We start from the raw sequence: 12,213 nt of genomic DNA, 5'->3' as shown, positions 1-12,213 counted from the left end.
AAGTATTAATCAAGAATAAAGAGTAAAAATCCAGACTCATGCACTTTAAAGTAAAGTTCAATAATTTTCTTTTCTTTTTTTTTTTTAACCTTTTCTATTTGTTCTAGTCCATTCATATATACATGAATTTGATATTATATTTTTGGATTCTTGTGTTGCTCCACAGAAGTTGTAAAACAAGAAGACAAGCTAAAATGTGGGAAGAGAAGCAAAACATGGAATGGACTATGCTTTTTTCCATAACATTGTAATGATCAATGCAAGAAGTTTGAGAATGCTGTCTATGGAGAATGTTTCGTCTTCGAATGCAATTGTCATTTTTGCGATTAATAATTAATGGAATTTTAAGTATTGGAGTTTTTGCGATTACTAAGCTAAAACAAGAATCCCAACTTATAACATAATGGAAAATTTTTAACACAATGGAATTTTATGTATTGGAGTCTTCATAATGGGAAATTTTTCATTCTTATATAATGTTTGTGAGCAAATAATAGAGAACGGTTAAAGATTTATGTGGTTCAAGATCAACCAAAATGCCTGCATGGACAGTGAAGATATCAAGTCTTTATCACGTCTGATTACAAAAACCCCACTTTTACTTTTAGTTTTTCATAAATAATCTTTTTATATTAGAATATTACAATTTAATGCAATATAATTTAATTTTCTTTGTAAATCCTTCCCAGTGAAAACTGACTTGGTAAAAATTGAGGTATGAAATGTCGAAATTGAGGTATGACAATCTTTATTTTTGGCTTTAACCAGTTGCTCTTGTTAACTTTAGGGGATAATAATTTGTTAGAATGTGCTCCTATCAAATAATTAAAGAAAAGAACAGAACAATGCTATTGTAATACTGGAGATGAAACATATATATATTAACACAGGTGCATGGGGCTAGGTGGTGCGTGGGGCTGGCGGGGGCGGGCTGCATGGGGCACAATGACAGGCTCCGACGGTGGTGGTGTGGCCCCTCCGGGCTGTAGATCTGATCGGGTTAGGGAGGGGCCGGGAGGAGATGAGTGACTTTTGATTTGGATAAATACTCCAATCCCAATATAAAGACTTATAATTAATCCAATATTTTGATGAGGGAGCTGTACTAATTCCACAAATGTGGAATTAATTCGGTCAACATTTGCAGTCAAACATATAGGTTAGGAGAAATAATTCTAAGACCAGTCTGATTATGGTGTTTCAAACAAGGCCTAAGAATGCAATAATCATATGATTAGTTTCTCCTAGAGCTCAATTTTCTATAAATTAGTATGCTTTCAGACAAGGCTATTGTAGAAAGTCACGTGCATTTGGGACTAGTTGGTACCTTTGATAAAAGTTTTAAATTTCTTTTCGGTTAGAGCAAAAGTTATTCCCACAATTTCTTTTTTCTGATTCTCCCTCTAAAATAAATTCTTAAAAATATCTATCTACTAATTTTTCTTGTTGCGGCTTTCTTGACCACTATCTTTTTTATAAATGCCATTTTTTAATTTACTCATGTTGTATTATTTTTCTCTAATTGTCCCTAAATTACTTTTTGTCCTCTAAATTAAATATTACTATGTATCAAAAGTGTTGTAAATCCATACCCTCTCATTCAGATCCCATTATCTCTCCATAATTCCTCCCTCAATGTTGGGTATTATCTCTTCATAATTCCTATTTTAATATTGTATTTAACTCATGTAATTTGTGTCTTTTAGTCTATCTTTACTTATGATTTATAGCTTATACATAGATGTTGTATGAGCTTATTTTGAACACACCTATTTCAAGTTATAAGAAAAAATAAAAATTTTCTTTGTCTCCCATATTTCTCTTATTCTCTTTTGTTTTTTTTTTTTTTAATTTCATGAAATATTTAACTTTTATTATAATTTTACAACACGTTATCAGCATGATTCTCTAATCATTTTGTTGATTTATAATCGTTTAGAGAAGTTTTATTAAAGTTGAGAATATTTTCATATGTTTGTTTCATGCTTCTGTCATGCCCCAAAATAAGAGTTAGTAACGTGGAGGTCTGTTTAAGGATTAAAACGGATTAAAAAGTAATTAAACATTTAATAATGTTAAAATCAATTTCAAGATAAAATATTAAGGAATTTCTAAACAAACTCCACAATTTAAGGAAATTAAGTTTCAGGAAAAGTGAGGTGGATTTTACAAGACCACAATAAAATAAGTTTCAAAACCAGCCTCTGGCATCACATTAGGATTCCCCACAGGAAAATTCATATAATAGCATACATAAACAAAGCAAATAACTAAAGATAGACATCAACCACATTCTAGGAGTATTTAAGGTTACAAACTAGAAACTATACATGTCTTAGAGATGTACGGTAAAAATAAAAGTAATTACAACTTCTTCGCTTGAATAGCACAAGCTGGCATTGCCGGTTGTCGCTATATAATCGGCACTGCTTCTAGCGTCACTTGGAAGGAGTTTAAAACATTGAAAACAAAATAAACAGTGAGCGAAAGGCCCAATAGGATATAATTTCATAAAACTTTATCAATAAACAAAGGTACATGGTCCGAACATATCATCTGGAACTAAACATCCTTAAATGAAAGGAATAGTTCATAATTTCAAGTTCCATGTTCCAGTAAGTAATTTATAAGATTATGATGAATCACTTACCTTATGGCAAAGCCATGGTGTCACCACTGAAGTGGCATGTACGGGTTTTGGTTCCTGCCCCCAATGATATAGTCTGCATACCCCGATCTCTACGTCATCATGCGTTTTTATCATTTCTTAAAATGTCTCATTTCAAGAAAATATTACTTTAAATTCTTCTTTAAATTTGAATAATGTCAAACATGTTTTATCCTTAAAACATTTTCATAGGCCAAATACATTTAAGACAAGGCTAACAAGGAAATGAACAAGAATATCTACCTCTTGGATATCAATTCTATGGCTAGCTCCTCGTCATCCTAGCCTCACTTATCTTTGAAGCTCAATATCCGATCCCGCCGCTAGCTTCGTCATCAAAACAACGGTTTAGAGTTTAGATCTCACTTCTAAACAATCTAGCTTTATTATGTACAATTGTATCATACTAGTGTGTCTTGACTCAAATCAAAGTTTATAAACAACTTCATAATTCAAATTGTAGCTCTTTGAGAATTTGGAACTTAAACAAGAAAATAGAATAGAACAAGGATAAATATGACTAATCCACTCACTTTGAGTTCCCAAATGAAGTTAATTTAGTTTTCCATTGAAATTTGGGGTCAAAACAAGTTTTTAAAGCGTTTTAGGTCAAAGTATGTTCAAACCAGTTGAGCGGTGGCAGAGGAGTTTAGCTCCACCGGTTGGCCAGTGAGTGAGGACCGGTCAACCGCCCCGGCCCATCAGTGGGAGTCTAACATGCCGGGAAAAATGGCCGAACAGTGAAGAAAAATGCCAAAACATTCATTTTTCAGGATTGATTTCAAGATAAATTCATGGAATATCACTAAATCTAGTTTCCAATTACTTCCACAAGTCTAAAGAACCAAAACCCCCAAATTTAAACACAAAATCAACCTCAATCCATCTCAAAATCAAGCTTAAACCAAGATTTCACTAAACTAAACTAAAATCAAGTTTCACCAGAGAAAATCTGATATTTAAGAGTGAATTTCTCAAAGAATTTTAAAAGAGTGAGATGAGAGAGAGAGAGAGAGTGCTATGGTGAGGGAGAGGAGAAAAGAGAAAAAAGTAGGAGAAAATAAAGAGAGAGAAAAGAAAGAAGATAAACCTAAAAGATATTTTAAAGATAGGAAGGAAGTATGTATTCCCATATACTTCTGAGGTGGAATTGTAAATACTAAAATAATTAAAGTTTCTTGAAAATATTTAAAACTTAGAGACGAGAAAATATTTAATAAGCATGATTAATTAAGAAAATTAAATAAGGCATATTAATATATCACAATTAACATAATTAAACCTGCTTAATTCTTTAGGTTGTTATAGCTTCAAAAATTGGTAGATATTTTTCGCGATCCTTCCGAATCCTATCATGAGGCTTTACAAGTTTTGGATCACCACTTTGCTCGCTGGCTTAATGTCTTCATATGCTACACATGGAAACTCGTGGTTATCAATACTATGAACCTCTCTTGCAATGACTATTGTGGTAAAAGTTTACTTTTCCTTTTCCTCACAAGGGGATATCTACTGCAAAGTTTAAACCTTAATAATTTATATAAAATTTGCTCTAATTATTAGCTTCTTTATATATTGTTTGGGTAGCGTGACGTAAAAGATTAATCACTGAGACATTTATCTTCTATCTTTCATTTTGTATGGTCACTTTAATATATATGATCGTAATTTGTTTATGGGATTCTAACTTGCCGTTTTATTCAGTAGTTCAAAGGCCACGATATATTTATTAAGTATTATAACTGAAGTATATAAAGTTCTCGTTTACAATTGTTATCTAGTATATCGTTAGTTTATTGTTAATTTGATCTCTTTATATACATTATTTGTAGCTTTGATTCATTGCATATTGAAGCTACTAATTATTTCAATTATTTTATTTATTAATTCAATGTTTGGCTCTTCAAACTGTTTTGATATGTATATTATTTTCATAAAGATTTTTGGCTCCTTTATGACATAGAAACATTATATATTAAAGCTTCATGTATAAATATTTAAGCCGTTAATTTTGAGTGAATGGCTATTAACATTCTTCGGAGTGAACGCATTTTATACCAGGATCATGAATACGGTTATAGCATGATCGTGAAAAATAATGTGGTTTTCATTATTAAAGCATATGATAAAAAAAATTTGGTTTTGTCTAGCTAATTAATTTTTCATATTCTTAGAACTGAATATTGCATCATTTATCAATATAGGTTTGGCGAAATTTAAATTATATTGGCATGGATGTATCATTTTGGCATATATTTTTGAGCCAAAAATCAATGAACCAACATTTTTGCTTAATGCAATTTGGCTTTGCACATTCTATAAAATGAATGTTTCTTATATTATAATTATGAGCAAGGTGAAAAAATTATGAAGATAATAATGACCATAATATTTTTGATAGCAACCATGGAATGTCAAAAAATAAAAAAAAATCCATCAATTTTGTCTATAAAAAGATTTTTGCATATTCCCCGAGAATATTGAATATTTGATGGTTAATGGGGCTTTCATAATTTCTCAATATCCCCATTATGAAAGAAAGCCACAAAGTACCACTGGAAGTGTGGAAGTATAAGAGAAATTGCAATGCTTTGCAAACTCATGTGAATTCTCAAAATATGAGGAAATTGAAAAGTTTGCAATATTAGACTATTTCCATGAAAATTCAATATTTGTCACTTCTATCATGTGACGTAGAAAGGCTTTAATTAGTAGAATCAAGCCTCAACAAATGGAGAAACTTATGATTATCATTTAATTCCCTGAAATTTTATTATATGGCATATGAAAAGGTTATATAGACCTTTGGTAACATACATGTGGTATGTCCAAAATAGTCATGTGATATTTACAAGGCCTAAGTCGAGAAAGATGGAAAGAAAGAGTATAATTATATGTTGTCTCCTCTTTATTTTACTCAAGGTTATTTTTTTCCTAAAAATATCTTTGACATGGTAGAGTTGTTATGTTAATTAGTATCCACCTATTTTAAAAGCTTACACACGTCATCACTAAAAGCGAGAAAACGTGACAAAGAAATTGAAAAGGCTTGTGAGTTAAAATTATTTGATGTGTGAAAATATCGCATTCATATATTCAATATGCCCAAGAGATACAATTTGACTTGGTCAATACAAAATAAAGGGAAAAAAAGAGAACAACGAAATTATATAACTTAATGCATTGATGATCAATTAGTTATGATATTTGGGGTTTTTTATAATTTATTTGAGAAGATAAATTACTTATTTGATGATGAAAATTCCCATGTTATTATCATCCTAAGGATGAAAAAATAACCAACAGTAGAGATAAATGGGAAATACCTCTATATTATTTTAATTTTATGTAAGAAGAGATATGCACAAAGGTAAATATTGTTGATTATATTCAGCCTTATGAGAAAATGATGTAGTAGAAAATATTTACACTTTCGCTCTCAAATTGTAGTAAGACAATTATATTATCAGTATGCAACGAAATGGAAGTTTGCTACACTAACGGGTATAATGAGTATGATTTGGAAAGCTGATCATTTTGAAAATTCCTACAGGTAATATGGCTTGAAGAAAATAAATCCTCCCGCCATCAGGGGAGGGAAGATATTATTGATCCTTGCATGAATTGAATAATTAAGCATTGCAATGTATTATAGAATTGTGTATATGACAAAGAAAGTGACTAAACCACTTCTCCAACTGCTGATGTCTTAAATTAGATTGAAGTCTCTAAATTACAATCGATTAGATTATTAGTCTAAGATACACATGAAGTGTTGAAGACTTATTTGGTATAAAATACCATATTGGAAGAGAAATAAACTAGTAAAGACATCATATTTCTAAAGATGATATGCTTGTGAAAGGTTATTGACATGAAAATTTGACACTTCTATTGGATATCAAACTTTTTAAGTAAATTGTAAATATCATTGAAGTTATGGGCTCCTTAAGCAGATCAATGAGTATACTTGATATTTTAGAAATATTGAAAATAATAGATGGATCTCAAAGAGTTATGTCAATATACGAGCAAAATTAAATTGCAATAAAATTTGTTATCGCCAATTACAGACGCTGATTTTTAAAAAAAAAAAAAAAAAGAAAATAAGGATCTTGAAAGAAATACGAAATTCGTCAAAAAAAAAACTTGACATCGATAAAATTGGCCAATAAGTAAAAGACGCAAATCCAAGCAAGAGTTACTCATAAAAATGAAGTATTAATATGGACTACTAGTCCAAATATTTTGAATATATAAAGTTTGTAGGATAAAAACGAATACTCATATGAAATAGTATATATGAGAAAGTATAGAGTTGTGAATATAATTATGACACTGTGAAAAGCTTTTTGCGGCAAACTTATGAAATATATGCGTGAGAAAAAGTGGGTCCCTCAATTGTTGATGTGACAGTGCTAAAAATAAAAATATGAAAAAGTGGTGCTAGTCATAAGATAATTGTTGTGATAGGTGTTATTTTTGTAAATAATCCTTTTTTTCAATCTCATTTACTTTTAACCAGATCTAACGGTTAAAAAATTAATTTTATCTATAGAACGGTCTACCGGAGACAGTATACATTATTTTCTACTCTACCAGATAATTGTGATTACACATATAAATTGTTGAATAATCAAATTAGAATTGTGAACCAATGGTACTACGACATATGGTTAGTATATTATGGCCTCGATCTCTTTACAGATTCGAGTTTTCAATTCAAGCTGAAATGTGATATTTTCTGAGTGCTTTTAATTGTGACAGAAAAAGTTAAGATATGATATTTTTTCGAGAGCTTTTAATTATAAAAATCTAGAACTGAAAACTCAAATCGGTAAAATGAACGAGGCCTATATATTTCCCACTTCTCATATTACACTGTCTTTCTTTCTTTCTTTCTTTTTTCTTTTTTGGTAAGAAGGACATCATATATTGCTTCATAATTGTTCCGCCATTGGAATATGAAAAACTTTATTATAACTAACACCTATTTGTCGTATTCCTTAATAAAATGTATATCACACGCTGCAATTTTGATCAAGTAGTTTGTGGAAGAGGTTTTTTCAAAGAAAATCAAATTATATTGCATCGAACTATAACTTTTAAGAATAAAATATTATTTTTAAAACATATTTATGAGAAGTTTTCCCTTAATTTTACAAAATTAATGTCCCAAACTATTGCAAAAAGAAGGTGGGCACTGCCCAAATAACTATCTTTAGTTGTTAATTATTAAGATTAGACTATATAGTGAGTATTATAAAAAAACCTTACTAAAAATATCTCAGCAACTTATGTAGTGATTATTATAATAGTATTCATGTTTATATTACAAAGTTAATATCTATAAAATAATTATAGATATAATTATTAAGTTAATATCTAAATAATTATTTTAAATTTGATTATAATATTTCCTATCTCTTTTGTTAGGTGGCCAGTTAATATCTAATTATCTGCATAGAACTGAACTTCTTTAGTTATGGATAAACAAGAGAAAAAGTGATATAAACCTCTTATACTGAAATTTTGGATTTTCAATTTCACTTTTACTTCTCATTTGCTTTCGATCATAAAAGATTTTTATATCCTTAATATTAGGGAGGTAAAAGGTATCAAAATACGGCCTTGAAACAAGAAAACAAGAAATTAACAACAAAAAATATTGTATACAATAACATTGCTTTATTTTGCTCTATCAAGTTTATAACATGTAACATACCTTCTATTTATCAAACATCTAGCTTAATAGATTTATCGTACATGTAACTTGACATAATCATACAACAATACAAACGTTTTATACATATCGAATACGTATATTGCAAAGTAGCTAGCGTCCACAATTTGACAAGCTTCTTCGGCCACCATAGGACAAGCCAAGCACGTTTATCAGAGCCAAATCCAAGCTAGCTCTAGCTAGTTGCTCATCACTTTATATTAAATAGAAAATACATTACAAATAATAAAAAGTTTATATTATTGAACATCAAACATTAGTGATTCTGAAACACCACATACTAATTATAAAGATGGATCTTATTATAACACAAGACATATTTATACGACCCCACTTACTATAATTTGTTGGGTTACTCGACACCACTGGTGCGGGGTGCTCCAAACAATTTTTGTTATTACTATCATTATTATGGAAAAACTTCAATGAGAGATCTAACACCCGAAAGGGGAGTTATCTTGTAAGTAGTAAAACCTGCATTAGAAAAGAGCTTAGCCCACTCTTTCTCTGTCCTATCTCGGGTGCCAGGGAGAAATATCATCTCAATCATATCAAAGAAGAGTAGGGTTTCGTACGACCGATCATCATGAACATGATCAATAATATCCTTACTCTTTTGGTTCTCCATAACGATCATGTCTACTATAATCACCTTATTCCTTTTCTTGAAGTTGCCTTTGCATGTAATTGCCTTTTTGCATCCCTCAAGTAACTTCACACAATCTTCGTCACTCCAGTCAGGCATCAATATATTTGATCATGAATTGATTAAACACACAAACATATGAGTATCTATTATATATATGCAGTAGAAAAGGCAATCGTAGAATTATATTTATATATAGGACTCATATATAATATGAAAAATCAACAAATTTAGTTGCCGCCCTAGCTAGCCTAGGCTTAATTTGTTGTTAGATAGTTTTAGGATATGAAAAAATTAATGCTTTTGGAAAAAACGCAAATTGATCGATAATATTAAGAGGCACCAGAAATGCTGAACATCATACACTAATACGAAGTTATCACTCTTGTCATGCAATATCCACTGCTCTTTTAAAACACAAAATCATCAATATTTGATCATGAATTGACCAACATGCTTTCAAACTATTTGTGGGTGTAAATTAGGGCTGTAAGAAATCACCCCGAACCCGACGAACCCGACCGAACCGAGCTGACCCTACCCGAAAATCACGGATTTCTAATTTTTTATTTAATTTTCAGTTTTAATTATACCTAACCCGCACTGCGCAGGTAGGGGCGCGGGGTGGGGTTACATGAACCCGAGGTAACCCTACCCGGCCGAACATGTTCAAAGTAGGTAAAACAATGTCCAACACTTCAAATTCTTACTTTCATAAGTTTATGGACTTTATGCTTTTAAACTGTTAACTTATTTATGTTTTAGATTCACGGTTTGTGTAAAAAATGCTTGTATACCATAGTTGTTGAATTAGGACATTTTTTATTTATATTAGAAGTGTTTGATTTCAAAGTGAGTGTTTTAATTGTTCACCTTGCATTTAGACCCCCTATTGAAGGAAAGACATGTTCTGTTTGATAATGATTTCTTCTGTAACAAACACAAGATTAATTAACTAAAAAGTGATCATGTGGTCCTTGAGATCACTCTTACTTTATGCATATTGTGATATGAGTTATTAGTCTTTATATTTATTATGCCGCAATTTTATTGCGTAATTATTTACTACAATAGTATTTGCATATATCATTTATTGCTCATTTACTACAATAGTATTTTATCATTTATTTGCATATAAGAGGCTCTTAGATTAAAATTGATGAAGTCATAGATTAAAATTGGTTTTTACCAACCCGAGTAACCCGACCCTACCCGAGGTCACCCGAAAGGTTGCGGGTTTGTAGACTTAAGAGAGTGTCGCGGCCCAAAATTTTCTCAACCCCACTAGTCGGGTAGGCTCAATTTTTCGGCTCAATCCTACCCTATCCGGCCGATTTACACCCCTAGTGTAAATAAACACACAAACACATGAGTATCTATTATACATGTAATATAGAATAATAAAGGCTTTCATAGAATTATATATATATATATATATATATATATATGTGCGCGCGCAGGCCAGCACTATAAGCTAGGCTTAACTTCTTGTTGTATAGTTTTAGGAAGAGAAAGAGTCTCACACCGTTAGAGAGAGTGTCCCACAACACAAGAGTTCACAAATATTGGAACCTAGCTTTATATATTAGTTATGGTACTGAACTTGACCTGTGGTGTTTTTGGAGCATCTTCCAAACATATTCACAGAGATCTTGTTAAAATTTGATGAATGGATATATATGTATATACATATATATTTGTTACCTTCATGAAAATTGCATCTGCTGGAGGAACTTCATCATGAAACATGTCCCCACCAACAAATTTCAAGTTCTTACATCCCTGCAAATGAGCAATAACGTGAGGTAGATCAAAGACAGTGCACTCTATGTGCGGAAATGCATCCGCAATGGCCTTGCCCACCGTCCCAGTGCCTCCTGCAAGATCAACCAAGGATTCCAATCCCTCAAACACCGATATGCACTTATCGAACAGCACACTCACGACCAATCGCGCATCACTAGCCATCGCCTCATTGAACAAATTTCCGTACCTAGGATCACGCACAGTATAGTCCCAAAATCCCATCCCATTTGTTGTGGCAAATGGAGTAGGGTCATCACTTTGGAGCCAAGTGCTAATAGAATGCCAAGGCTTAGTCATAATAGGGTCAAGCACGGTAAGCAAGATGGGTGTGAGACTGAAGGGATTGTCCCTAACAAGCAATTTGGAAGAATTTGTGAGGACGTAACCATCTTCCAATTGGTCAGTTTCCCCGACGACTTCTTGAAGAGAAAAGAAGCTGGAGTTGACCAAGATGCGCATGAGGCGGTAGATCAAATGAGAATCAAGCTTTTTGTTTTGGTGGATTGGCAAGGCGGATATAAGTTGGGAAAGCGTCATGGGTTTGCCATGACTATGGATGGCATCCGGTATACCTAATTGAATGGCACATTTGAGGGACATGGAGTTGATGAAGTTGAAGATTTGGTTCCAAATGTGGGCTTGAGCTTTAAGTAGCTCAGTGGCACCGACTTGAAGATCATGCCCAGAGCTTCCTACTTTCTCCATGTTGTTGTTGGTTTTCTTTGGTATTATTTTGAGCGATGTATATATGTCGATATTTATAGAGATTCTTATATGCGATGACATTCGGGCATTTATTAGATGGATGTTGTTTTTCTTGCCTAGGTACATGTTTCACGTAATAATATATCATCTCATAAAGTAACTAAAATATGAGAAAAGTACATAGTTTGTAAATTTTTTATCTAATCATAACATATGTAACATTCTAAATTATATAAGTTTATGCCATTTAAAATTATTTCTTTTACTGATTTAATAGATGACATATTTTCATTATGCCACTTCCATGGCATAAATATTAGTTAGCCTTATAATGAGTGGTATGTTTGGTTTTAGTTGTTACATAGTTATACCATTGTTCCTTTAAAAAAAAAAAAAGGAATTATTATTATACAAATTTCCCCTTCTAAATTCGTTTGTCTTTACATAGCCCTACTTAGAAGTAGATTAATTGTTTTTTCCTTAAAAAAAAAACAGTAGATTAATAATGTTCCCTTGGTATTCTTTGTTTTGAATGAGTGATAATATTTTGACAAGACTTTCTTATTAAAGAGAAGGTGCAATTGACATCAGGAATAATTTAATAGGAAAATTACAGCTGTGTGTGTTGGGAAAAATTTGACAATT

The 12,213-nt window shown here is 31.6% G+C and overlaps 1 protein-coding gene across 1 annotated transcript; it reads right to left on the bottom strand.

Moving 5' to 3' along the window:
- Positions 1–8,820: 8,820 nt before the first annotated feature.
- Positions 8,821–11,569, bottom strand: LOC21392949 (probable O-methyltransferase 3). Its single transcript, XM_010099100.2, has 3 exons — positions 10,762–11,569; positions 9,449–9,459; positions 8,821–9,151 (listed from the first exon to the last, which is right to left on the bottom strand). The coding sequence occupies exons 1-3, from the start codon at positions 11,566–11,568 to the stop codon at positions 8,821–8,823; spliced, it is 1,149 nt and encodes a 382-aa protein (XP_010097402.2). The 5' UTR covers position 11,569.
- Positions 11,570–12,213: the final 644 nt, after the last annotated feature.

This window comes from Morus notabilis, unplaced genomic scaffold, assembly GCF_000414095.1.
Source record: "Morus notabilis unplaced genomic scaffold, ASM41409v2 Scaffold1404, whole genome shotgun sequence".
NCBI lineage: Eukaryota > Viridiplantae > Streptophyta > Magnoliopsida > Rosales > Moraceae > Morus > Morus notabilis.
This window is presented reverse-complemented; position numbering and strand designations above follow the sequence as displayed.

Coding starts and splice junctions, on each gene's coding strand:
- LOC21392949 (XM_010099100.2), bottom strand. CDS start 11,568: ATGGAGAAAGTAGGAAGCTCTGGGCATGATCTTCAAGTCGGTGCCACT.